Source organism: Castor canadensis, chromosome 6 (genome assembly GCF_047511655.1).
Source record: "Castor canadensis chromosome 6, mCasCan1.hap1v2, whole genome shotgun sequence".
NCBI lineage: Eukaryota > Metazoa > Chordata > Mammalia > Rodentia > Castoridae > Castor > Castor canadensis.
In genome coordinates this window covers 102,772,351-102,784,620 of record NC_133391.1, presented here as the reverse complement: position 1 = coordinate 102,784,620, position 12,270 = coordinate 102,772,351, and the positions used below count along the sequence as shown (strand labels likewise).

General features: G+C 36.8%; 1 protein-coding gene across 5 annotated transcripts in view; it reads left to right on the top strand.

Moving 5' to 3' along the window:
- Positions 1-12,270, top strand: part of Polr3g (RNA polymerase III subunit G) — a 32,859-nt gene that overhangs the window by 1,566 nt on the left and 19,023 nt on the right. For 3 of the 5 annotated variants that reach the window (XM_074077099.1, XM_074077102.1, XM_020156523.2), the window contains exons 2-3: positions 7,801-7,950; positions 10,425-10,554. In XM_074077099.1, coding sequence (XP_073933200.1) covers positions 7,834-7,950; positions 10,425-10,554 — 247 coding nt within the window. In that variant the 5' untranslated portion in view covers positions 7,801-7,833. Of the gene's footprint in view, positions 1-3,312; positions 3,334-3,362; positions 6,426-7,800; positions 7,951-10,424; positions 10,555-12,270 lie in introns of those variants that run through there. The other 2 variants (XM_074077100.1, XM_074077101.1) reach the window with 2 other exon arrangements.

Below are 12,270 nucleotides of genomic sequence, written 5' to 3'. Positions count from 1 at the left end.
AACCCTTACTGTGGCAACTAATAAGTCTTCATTGAAGGAGAGGTGTTCTTCCCTACACACCTAAAGCCTGTTGGTGGAGATGCCACCTGTCTGGAATATTGTGCTAATCTACACAGAGGTCATCCAGTTACTCAGTTGGGAATATCCTTAGGCACAAATACCCGAGCGAGATGACTTAACATAGTTGTGTAAAAAAGTCATGGTCTGTATTCTTAGTTTTGAGGGAAGATAACATGTGTACACAAGTACTTCCAGTAATGGCAATATGGGATTTGTACCACAGAGGATATAAAAACTAGGTGCCCTAATGTGGAAGGGATTGTTCAGCAGTGGCATTTTCACTGGCCTTTTAAGAAGGCTTTTAGGGTATTCGGCAGAGAAATACAATGCTCTCTGTTGTTTGGGTATTTTTCCATGAGGTAAAACAGAACCACCAGGTGAAATGGAGTGATATCCTTACTAGACCATGAACTCAACAATAATTTACCTCATAATGATTGAACTTTTGCCAGCTTTGGTAAATAAATCTCCAAGGAGACCTTCATACTTAGATTCCTCTGCCTGTACCTCATTTCCTCCTGGATATCCTTTTCTCCTTTTCATGGCTCTTTCCCTCATTTTTGTCAGGTTTATGATCAAATATTACTGAATAAGATAGGACTTCTTCAGTTACCCTTTCCATTATAGCATCCATGTGTCCTGCTTTCTTTCTTTCTTTTTTTTTTTTTTGTGGTACTGGGGTTTGAGCTCAGAGCCTCACACTTGCTGGGCTTTGAACCCTGATCCTCCTGATCTCTAGAGTGGCTAGGGTTACATGTGGGAGCCACTGGTGCCTGGCTGCTTTGCTTTTCTTCTTATCACCTATCACTCCCTGACATTTTGTATTTTTCCCATTTCTCATACTAGACTATGATGTCCATAAAAGCCGAGATTTTATTTTGTTCACTACTGTATTCCCAGTACATAGAAAATGGCCTGACACAGAGGGTACTTAATAAAGACTTGATGAAGGAAGATTCTCTCAGGGGAAACAGACAAAATCTGATGATTATGATTGTAAAGAGGGTCATAAAATCAGTTTCCCAACTTGGGAAACACTGAGAAGGGAGAAATATTATAGAGGAAATAGTCATAAAGCAAGTGTTGTTTTCATGGCATTTTTTAAAATACTAGGGCCTGTTCCTGTGGGTGTGGTAGCAAGGGTACTCCAGGCAGAAGGAACACTGTATATAAGAGCCCAGCACAGCTAGTGTGTGATGCTTGTGGTGAGAAGCAGAAAGTTAGACACCAAAGCTCTGTTAACCGAGCAGAGTGGCATGTCAAGACTTGGATCCTATAAAGGTGACTAGAGAGTAGGTTGAAAAGGGGAGCCTGGCCATGGGAAATCTGTTTTTTCTATTTTAGCTGTCCAGATGAGAGATGCTGAGGTCCCAAACTAAAGAAAGCAGAGGCGAAGGAAGGGAATAACGAGTGAGAACACACAGCTAATAGTCCTCTGCTGTTAGATGAGTGGATGAAAGGAGACAGCCAGAGCAGAATGACTATCAGATTCTGACTGGAAAGGTCCTGTGACCTGTTTTTCACTGCCTCCCCTAGCTTCCATCTGTCTCTATGTTTATCCATCCAACTAGGAACTGTGTAAAATATGGAGGACATTATATTTAAGTCACGACCATAACTCATAAATTTTAGAGCTAAGAGGAATTTCAGAGATTAACTTAGCCCCTGCCAAAAGGTTGTTTTTAGAGTAGGTTAAAACAGTTTGTATTTCAGCTCTTGGATGCTTTAACTACTTCCATTTTCAAACCCCTCAGAACAAATTCGGAAAAGGAATTTTCATGAGGCAACCTGAAGTAGAGGGTCAGTGCTGCTGATTTTACGGCTTTAAGATTTTTGCAGTTACTAATTTACTTTGTTGATTAAAGACATCTCTGGGGTTAAAAAGGCCCTCAACTAGCCTAGACATGTGCTTCAGGAAGCCAGGCGATAGATGAAAGGACAATGGAAAGGTTTCCTAAGGTCTTAAGCCATCCCTGCCTTTGATAGGAATTAATCTTGTGTTCTTAGGTTGTCAGCTAACCTCTCGGGGCTTCACTTTCCTCTTCTGTAAAATGGGAGATTTAACTTGCCTTGGTTCTTAATTTAACTTACACCTTTTAATATCCTAGAGTGCTTAAAAATTACTGATATCTAAATCCTGTCTGTAGAATTTTGGTTTTATTGTTCTGGAGTATAACCTGTGTATGTGTGTGTGTGGTGGGGGGTTGTTTGCTTATTTTGTTTTTTAAATTTTATAGTTCAAGAAGTTAAAAAAGAATAAACAAAAATAACCTTGACAGTTCAGTAGAGTAACTGAATTGTTCCTCTTTGAATAGATCTGCTTATCAAATTATAGTACAAAAATAATAACTAGGGAATGCTTAACATTAATTGTGGAGCAGTTTCTGTATGCTAGCACTATGCTAAGTAACAAGGAATATAAAATCTCCACTGTCAATACAGTTGAAGAAACCAGCAAACAAAATACATAAGTGAAACATCCCAAATGGTAGATTATATTCCTTCTAGAATTGAGAGTGTGGCAATATACATTACCTCAATTGAAAACCAAATCCATTTATTTGTGGAGGACCTTTCTGAGAGCAAGATGGGGAGAAATGACTGTTGTGGATGCTGAGGCACTGAAGTTTGATCTCAAGGTGAAGGGACATAGCCATATAGGGAGGAATGGGGAGCAGGCTGAAGTGCAGAGACTGCTAGTCAAGACGTGACTATAGAGACTAGACAGTCAGGAGGATAGGTTGCACCCATCCTAAAAGGGCCCTTAATACCTAGATGGAGACTTTGGATTTAATTCACCAGCCAAGAGGGAAGAACAGCTGAATAGCATAATCAAAGCTGTGCTTTAGGATGAGTAGTGTGGATGAATCAGTTAAAATGAACAGGGATACTGCAATGTTTGCTGTGAGAAGTCAGGTGGCAAAGGGCTGAACAGGACTTATGGTAGAGAAATTACAAAGGAAGGAACATTTTGAAGCAAGAATTAAGTGTTTGATTTGTTCGATGCTTTCCGTTCAATGCTCAGTGCCTGGAATACTCAATACTGGCTGAGTGGATGAGTCAGTTAAGTTGGGCCATTTGAAATAGAAGATTTGGATAATGAGGAAATACAGAAAGCTGGTAAAAACCATTCAAGAAGTTTGGCAAGGTGAAGAAAAGGAACAAGGCAGTGGATAAATCATCAAAAAGATTTCATTTCTTCCATGATGCATTTAGGAGTCTGGGGAATGCCTCTCACCTCTGCAAGGGAAGAAAATGAATTAATCACCTACTGTGAGTACAGGAGCAATGACTCATGATAACCAAATTTAAAGGAGATGGGTCCATAGGCCAGAATACTGTATAATTAATAAGAGCATCTCAAGAGCTAGGATTGGGTTTTCTGCCAATGATAATGCATCACTAATGATGTCAATTTATATAGCCTGATTGCTTGATAAAAATGCAAAGTTAGAGTCAACAGAGTTTGATATTTCTTAGGGCAGTTCCATCAAGCAGTGATAGCTGACCTCATTTTTAGAGTGAGTTTTCCAAACCATTTCCAGGGCTCACCTACAAAGATTCCGATATAGTAGGTTTAAGAATTCAAGGATCCCTTAGGACTCAGCATGCTTTCTAAGTCCTTAGTTAATAACCATGATCAGACAAGTTTGGTAAACTTTACCTGGACTTGTTCTTAATCTTTAATTAATGGCAAATACTAGATTGGAGTGCAGCCCAGAGGCCTCGACCACTCCTTTTATGCTCTTGCAGCTCTTTCTTAGAGTGAAGATGTGAGCCTGTCTGCTCAGCAGTTTTCATACTTAGAAAAACTGATTTCTGTAGGCTCAGCATCTGTGTTTTTTTTAGAGACTCAGCAACGGAAACAAGGCCAGTTGGATCTTTCCCTTCTCTTTTAATGTGGACAGATGGAATTATCTTGGTTATTAAAGTGGGTTTCCTGTATGAGCTTCATCCATGGTAAATAGTGGATGAAGGAAATTAATCATTGGTTGAATTCCAGTTGATAGACAGAACAAATGGTAAAATTTGTGTATTGTTCAATTCTCCAGTACCACACACAAGCAAAATTGTACTTCATCATCTTGCAATCCATAATGGAAGAGTAGATCTAGGCAATGATTATCAGTGGCTGTTGTTACTAGCTGAAAACCGATGAGCATCAGACCAATAGTACCTGACTCACTAGCTAGCCTGGTCATCACTATGAGAGAGACTTGTGGATTTTGATGTGATGCAGTAGGAAAAGCAGAGTATTTCTTTTAATTATTCTTGCCCCTCAAGAAAGAAAAGAAAACAAATCAAACATAAATCTGAGTAAGACTCTAGTCTGTCTCCTTGTTTATTGGGAATACAGTGAATAGAGGATATATGTTAAATCTTACTTCTTAGCTATGCAGTCTTTTGAACTCAGAATATAGGAAATTGTTGCCACTTTGAAATTGTGGTCTACAGATCTAGTAGCATTGATACCTCTGGGAGAGTTTGGTTGAATGTAACTACAGGCCCTACTCAGGGTCATCTGAATCAGAATCTGCACTTTAACAATACTTCTAAGCAATTTGCTTGTACCTTAAAGTTTAAGAAGTGTTATGGAGTTTCTTCCACATATAGGTAGTAAGAGGAGAAAAAAAGGGCGTGGGAACTATTATAGTTTAGAAGGAAGTTTAAAGGGCATGTCAATCAAAAGTCGTGTGGATTCTTTGTAACTTGACTTGAGCAAACTAAAAACATTTTTGTGATAACTGAGGAAATTTGAATACTAATTATATGTAAGCGATAATAAGGGATAATTGTAAAAATCATAGATGTGATGATGCTATGTTTTGAAAAGCCTTTAATCTCAAAAGAGATACATAACGAAAAGTTCAAAGTAATCTGAGTTGTGAGAATGGAAGAATATAAAGTAAGAGTAATTATCAATATAATTGATAATTGTTGAAGCTGAGTGGTGAGTAGATGGAAGTTTATTACTGTTCTCCCTACTTATATATAGGTAAGTAGCATAGGCATGGAGTTATGCTTTGTAATGACAGCAACAAAGATAATAAAGTCATTTAATGTTTGACCATTTATGTGAGAAAGCTTTCAAATATGACGGCATTAAGGATGAGTTTACAAAACGTGTAATGTAAAATTATATCTGAACATGTTCTTAGTATTGTGGCCATTATGTCAAGTCAAGTGCCATGGTGCTTGAGTAATCTGTGGAAAAGAGGAAACTATTTCATCATGGGAAGATACTGAAGTTGTGATTTTATTTTGTCTGTGTGTAACTGAAACCTTAATTGTACAACAACATTAAAATTGCAAATCATTGGACTTTAAAAATGCAATGCCAGGGTTGGCATAGTGGCTCTAGTGGTAGAGCACTTGCCTAGCAAGGGTGAGGCCCTGAATTCAAACCCTAGTACCACAAAAAAAAAAAAAAAAAAGTTTATCTCCTTTTATTATGTACTTATGTATGAAAATGGAAAAATGAAACCTGTTCAAACGTCTAAGAATGGGAGGAAGGAGGACAAAGAAAATGATGGAGGGGGTGAATTTAATTAAGATGTATTGTAAGCGCTTGTAAACGTCATAAGGTACCCCCAGTATGTTAATAAAAAATTTTTTTAAAGTGCAATGGCTTGGTACTGCTATTAAATTAAATAATAGTTAAGTAAATTAAAAGTGGGACTGTTACAGGCTGAATGCTACTTAGATTTATAAGCAGTTACAGTCATTTCACCATTAGGGCAATTGTTTTTAATCACTGAGGATAATTTGTGTAATTTCAAACTTGAAAGTTGGAACCTCTGATTATACAGGTGTATTATACAGGTGTAACTAAGCTACTCCTTACCTACATAAGACTTGTCCCTGAGCAATTCTGATATTCTCAACACTCGCTGTGTTAGAATCAACTGGAAAGCTTTTCACGTTACTCTTGCCCAGTCCTTACCTCATGAGATCTTGATTGAGTGAGTGATTCAATTCAGTGATTTTAATGTCCGAATGGCAGCCAGGATTGAGAACTGCTTGCTTTGAGTGTTGGTCCTGTGATAAAATAAACTTGGACCTTTTTAGACCTTTAGACCTGGGCATTCAAATTGTAGATAGGAAAAAAAAAAAAAAAGAAGTAACCCCTTGTTGATCTTAACCATTACTGAGGTGAATTTAATGGTGTTTTTGTCCTGGCAGGAAGTGAAATACTGTTGGTTTGTGTGATCTCGAATAGAGGTCAAGTGACTAGACGAGAAATAATACCGAGCTAAACAGGCAGAAATCAAAGCAAACTCGTCTTCAGTGGTCCAGAGGACACAACACTGCTTTCCTGGGCTCACAGGGTTAAATGCTACTCAATTTTATCAGTGGGAGAAAAGGTATAAAGAATGTGCATTTTAATCATCTCTCTAGTTAAATCATTGCATTGAAGAGGCCTGTAAATGCTCTACTGCCTGAGAGCTCCGGTACAATCAGCTGAGCCTCCGGCACTTCAGAAGCTCAGTACCAGAGTTGAGTGTGTATCACTATTGCCCCCAAAGTTGAGAGTGCAGGTTTACCTTAGCTTTAATCTTCAGTGTTTTCTCAACTTTTTTTTTTTTTTCTTGGCTAGACTCTGTTATGGTTTGAACATGAACTATCCCCACAGGCATGTGAGTTGAGGGCTTAGTCCCCAATTGGTGGTCCTATTTTGGGAGGTTCTGGAAACTTTAGGAGGGGGCATCCTACCTGGAGGAAATAGGTGACTGGTTACATATTCTTGAGGGCTGTATCTTGTTGCCAGCTCCTTTCTCTCTTTCTTTCTCTGTTTCTCTCTCTCTCTCTGTTTCCTGATCACCATGATGTGAGCTGCTCTGTTCCACCATGTCCTGCTTACCATGATAGATGGAAACCTTGGAAACTGTGAGATAAAATAAGTCACTCCTTCCTTAAGTTGCTTTTTTGTCAGGAATTTTGTCATAGTGATGAAAGTCTGACTAACATAGAACTCTTAGAATTTTACTGATCCCATTCCTATATCTAGGGAAGAATGTTGGATTAGCTTATAAGAAATCTTTCTAACATCCAAATTCTAGTTTTAAAGTATGTGTAACTACCTATAACTAACTGTAATTATAGCACTGTAACTAACTATGATGTTTAAGTTGATATGATACAAGCAAAATGTCCTTTCCTTTTCCTTTATCTTCCCCTGAACCCTAATTTCAGACTGCTTTTTTAAAATACAGAGAACAAAACTATATATACCTTTTCTGTGAATATATTTAGTATTGTATAAATCAAGAAAGAATTATTTTAAATTCTTGCATCTTCTATTGCTATTATTAATGTGTTCCAGTTACCAAGGTAATATTTTAAAAAGTCAGGTTTTTACAGTAGTTTCCACTGTACCATGATTTTCCTTAATGTCCCCAGCCGTTTCTTCTCCATGCATTTTACGTACACCCTGTTGTCAAACCAGGAACTGGAGAGAATTGCAGCAGTTGGCTGTGTAGCTGTTGGAGCAGCATCGTGAAGGGTCAGCCCTCTCTCCGGGGCTGAGAGAGCTAAGGCCTTCATCATCTTACCTGCCAAACATGGTGGACCTGAGCAGTTAAATCATCAGTAGTCATGTGTTTTTTTTTTTCACATGTGCTTTCAAAAAGTACCTTAAATCAGCTCTATTTAAGGAATAAAGTTTTACATTTTGCTTTAAAATGTTGGTTTCCTTTTATATATGATTCAGTAAGTCTTAACATTAATTGTGTCTTTTAGCATCCACTTAATTTTCTGCTATAACTAGTTCTGATGGCTGGGAATAAAGGAAGAGGACGTGCTGCCTATACCTTTAATATTGAGGCTGTTGGATTTAGCAGAGGTGAAAAATTACCTGATGTAGTTTTGAAACCACCCCCACTATTTCCTGTAAGTACACTGGCAGCTGCATTCTCGCAGTGTATTTATTTCATGTTTCAGAGAGCATTAAAATTTTGAATAGGGCTTGAATATATAATATGATTATGATATCCTCAAGTATAAGAAAGTAAAATGTGTTGCCTTTAATTTAAAGATTTTAGTTGTCTGTCCCGGAACCTTTTCTAATTTTCAGACAGCTTTCTTAAAATACAGAAAACAAACCTATACACAATTTTCTGTGAGTATACTAAGTAATATGTAAACTAAGAAAATATTACTTAATGTGGTTGCATCTTCTATTGCTGTTATTAATACATTATAATTACCAAAGTAATATTTTGTAAAAATATAAAAAAAGCAAAAAGTCAGGTTTTTACACTGGTTCTCATGCTGCCATGATTTCACCTAATGGTTTTCTTCACATCTTATATCTATAGAATATAATTTTGCTCCTTAGTTTACCACTTGGCCTTTTTTTCCCACTGAAGTTTTTCTTGTTTCTATTTCCCTATTTTATCAAAGCCATTTTGAATTTTTTAGTTTCTCAAAATATAAATAGTTCCACTGCTTTAAGTGTTGCTTTTAAATTCTGTGAATATGCTGCAAGCTTAACTGATGTAAAGTCTAATATTTTTGCTGCTTTATATTTAATTTGAAATGTACACTTGTGCCAGGTAATGGTAACTCATACCTGTAGTCCTAGCTACTCAGGAGGCAGAGATCAGGAGGATCATGGTTTGAAGCCAGCCTGGGCAAATAGTTTGCAAGACCCTATCTCAAAAACACTTCACAAAAATAGGACTGGTAGAGTGGCTCAAGGTGAAGGCCCTGAGTTCAAGCCCCAGTACCACCAAAAAAAAAGAAAGAAATTTGAAAGCGTATTCTCAGATGTGCTATGGCATAGAAGTTTAACCAGATACTCTTCCCTTCATGAATCTTTTCTCTGTTTCAAATGGAAAGTCCTTTGTTGAAGGAGTTATGCCAGTAGAAGGCTCTGGATAAATGTATCTGGGATCTGGCTGCTCCCACAAGGTGTTTCTGCTTTTTCCTCTTGATGTTTTGCCTTTTTGATACCAACTACACTTTAAAAATAAAGACAAATAGCGCAGATGGCACAAAGTCTCCTTATGTTCTTTCAAAATAAGCTCTTCTCCACGTGTGGAATTACTTCTCAAACAGCAGGAATGTTAGTACATGATGTTGTTTTATACTTGGATTTAAAAGAAAAATCCTCACTCTGGCCGTCCTCATGTCTCTGCCCATTTTTACAAACATCTTTTTCACTCCCAAGCTATGCTGGCTGCTTGTTCTCTTAGGCTTTTGGCCCTGCTGGTTCCCTATCTGTGACTGTCAGTTCTCCTATCTTTACATGGATGGCTGCTTGATTTTGTACAGACTTCCAAGAGGCCATGCATGCTTACCCTGTATAGATTAGCTACTTCCAATCTCCATGCACTCCTGTTAGTCACCTTTCCTCTGTGCTCTTTCATTTCTTATGTCACTTATCACTACCTGAAATGTTTTACTTATTTCTTGTGGGTTCTTCTCTAGAATGTAACTTCCGTGTTGTCAGGGCTTTGACTATTTCAACACAGTGGCTCCTTTTGTGTAATAATGTCTAGCTTGTCATAAGTCCTCAATAAATAGTTGTAGAATGACTGAATACAGTTGAAATCATAGCTTGGAAACATACTGTCTTTGTCATCTGAACCCAGAAATGTCTTTACCTCATGCTGGAAACCCACTTTTTTTGTTTTTAGAATTTTATTTACTTATTTATTTTTAGACAGTGCTAGGTTCTGAACTCAGGGTCTCATATTTGTTACTCAGACGCTCCACCACTTAAGCCACTCTGCCAGCCCTTGGAAACCCATTTTTAAATGACTATGTGTACAGTTATATACACACACATATACATGTGTATGTGCAGAAGTTTTAAAAATTGAAATGCAGCTTCAAACTCCTGTTTTCCCATTTATTCATCATATGGACTTACAATCTCTTCTCACTTTCTTCACTTTAAAAGGAGGAAATACTGATAATACTTCAAAGGACACAGTGGATATTGAATGTTGAGTTGATCCTGGTCATAGTAACCACTTGCTAAATGATAGCTGCTAATATTTATTTATTTATTTTTATGCTCCCGTTTCTACCAGTAACATTAGCTGAGATTAGCAGGAACTAAAGCATTTGCTGTCATTGGGTACCTTGATTTCTAAAACAGGGACTCATATTAGTTAACAGACAAATATGATTATATAGCAAAATGATTGTTAGTGTTGTTTTTAGGTTAAAAAATTATGCAAAGTAAGAAATGGTTAAAAAGTTAAATAGATTACAGACTTAACATCTTTTGGTCAGTCATAAAATTTAGTACTTGTAAAACATAGTTTTTCAATTAAACTTACATTTTTCAGAAAATAGACTAAAAGGATATTAAACTAATTGTTAAGATAACCTTTGTCTTTTAATTTAAACAGGATATAGATTATAAGCCAGTGCCCCTGAAAACAGGAGAAGATGAAGATTATATGCTAGCCTTGAAACAGGAATTGAGAGAAACAGTGAAGAGAATGCCTTACTTTATTGAAACACCTGAAGAAAAGCAAGGTACATACTGGGCTGTGGTTGAATATCCATAGATTAAACAATTTTTAAGTACAAAATATGTGATCATTTAATGCTGATTCATTTAATTCAGAGATTGGCATCCACTTTGGGGAAAATACACTTATGGTTAATTTGATAGAAAACTATTTTATATTTAAAAACATCTTTTGGGAAAGGGTGTGTGAGGGTGAATATGGTGCAAATGCTGTGTGCACATGTATGTAAATGGAAAACTGTTACCTGTTGAAATTATTCCAGGAATGGGGAGAGCGGGGATAAAGGAGAATGGTGGAGTGGGAGAATTCAAGTGTGATATATTTGATACGTTGTAAGAACTTTTGTAAATGCCACAGTGTACCTCCACCCAGCACAACAATAAAAAAGATCATAAAACCATAAAAAAATGAAATAAATAAAGACATTTTTTTGTGGTAGAAGTTGGCTATATGTAGTGTAAATTATGAAAGCCAGAAATTTTTTTTTTTTTTTGCGGTATTGGGGATTGAATTCAGGGCGTCACACTTGCTAAGCAAGTGTTCTACCACTTGAGCCACTCTGCCAGTCCAAACCCAGAAAAACTGAATAGGTGAAATGACCAATGTCTGTGTCTAGAGAATAACTATTAATGTATTATTGTATATTCTAGGTTTTTTCTTCTGTGTGTTTCTCTTTACAAAATTAGATTTATATTAGTTTGTGTCTTCTTTTGACTCAATAATACATTAACCTTTTCACATACCCTTATTATTCTTGGAAAATACAAGTTTCAATGGCTGTGTTGTTCCATTTTATGGACACAGCATTATTAATTATAGCTAATTCCCTGCTATTGAATTCAAGGTTGTCTCCAGTTTTTTGCCCACACATAACATGCTGTGATTACTGTCATCACGCAGTTTTTAATGCATGTGTCTGGTTATTTAATATTTAAGTTAAAATTTTTAAGAGCCTTGATTTTTGGTTTATTGTTTATGTATCTGCTATGATAGAAAATTTGAAATATGTATTCATTGCTGATGCAAAGGGCAAAGAGGAGAAATTACTGTTAGAGAAGGCTCAGCTCTCTCATACTGGAGTGGGAAGTGGGTTTAGAGGAAGTGAACTCATGCCTGAGTAGTCATTTAGCACAGAACCATATTGATTTTCAGTTTCTGCCCTTGATTGTTGAAATTAGAGAGATCAATATCTTGAGTTCTCAAAACTCATCACTAAAACATGAGAAATTCATATAGCATCATCTCATTCCATTAGTATTGAAAATGCATTCCATTCTTCCTCTCTGAAAGACTTAAAATTGGCTAAAAGTCAAAAAAGAAATTTTTATATAGTGATCTTACATTTGTTTATTAGAAGCATGTTAGACAAGTTCATGTACCTTTCAAGGCATATCTGCTTGAATAATGGTTTCTCTTCAGCAGTGCTGAATTTTTTTACTTTTGTGATTATGTTACATGTTTGTCTGGGTTTAAAAATGAAATTAAAGGCTTATGCAGTATCTCATGCCTATAATCCGAGCTATTTGGAAGACAGGAGAATTGCAGTCTGAGGCCATCTTGGGCAAAAAATTAGTAAGACCTACCCCCCTCCCCACCATCTCAACCAATAAATCTGGTCATGTAGTATGTGCCCAAAACCATGAGACCCTATTCAAAAAACCTAAAGCAAAAAAGGACTAGGGGGTGTGGCTTAAGTGGTAGGCCATATGTCTAGCATATA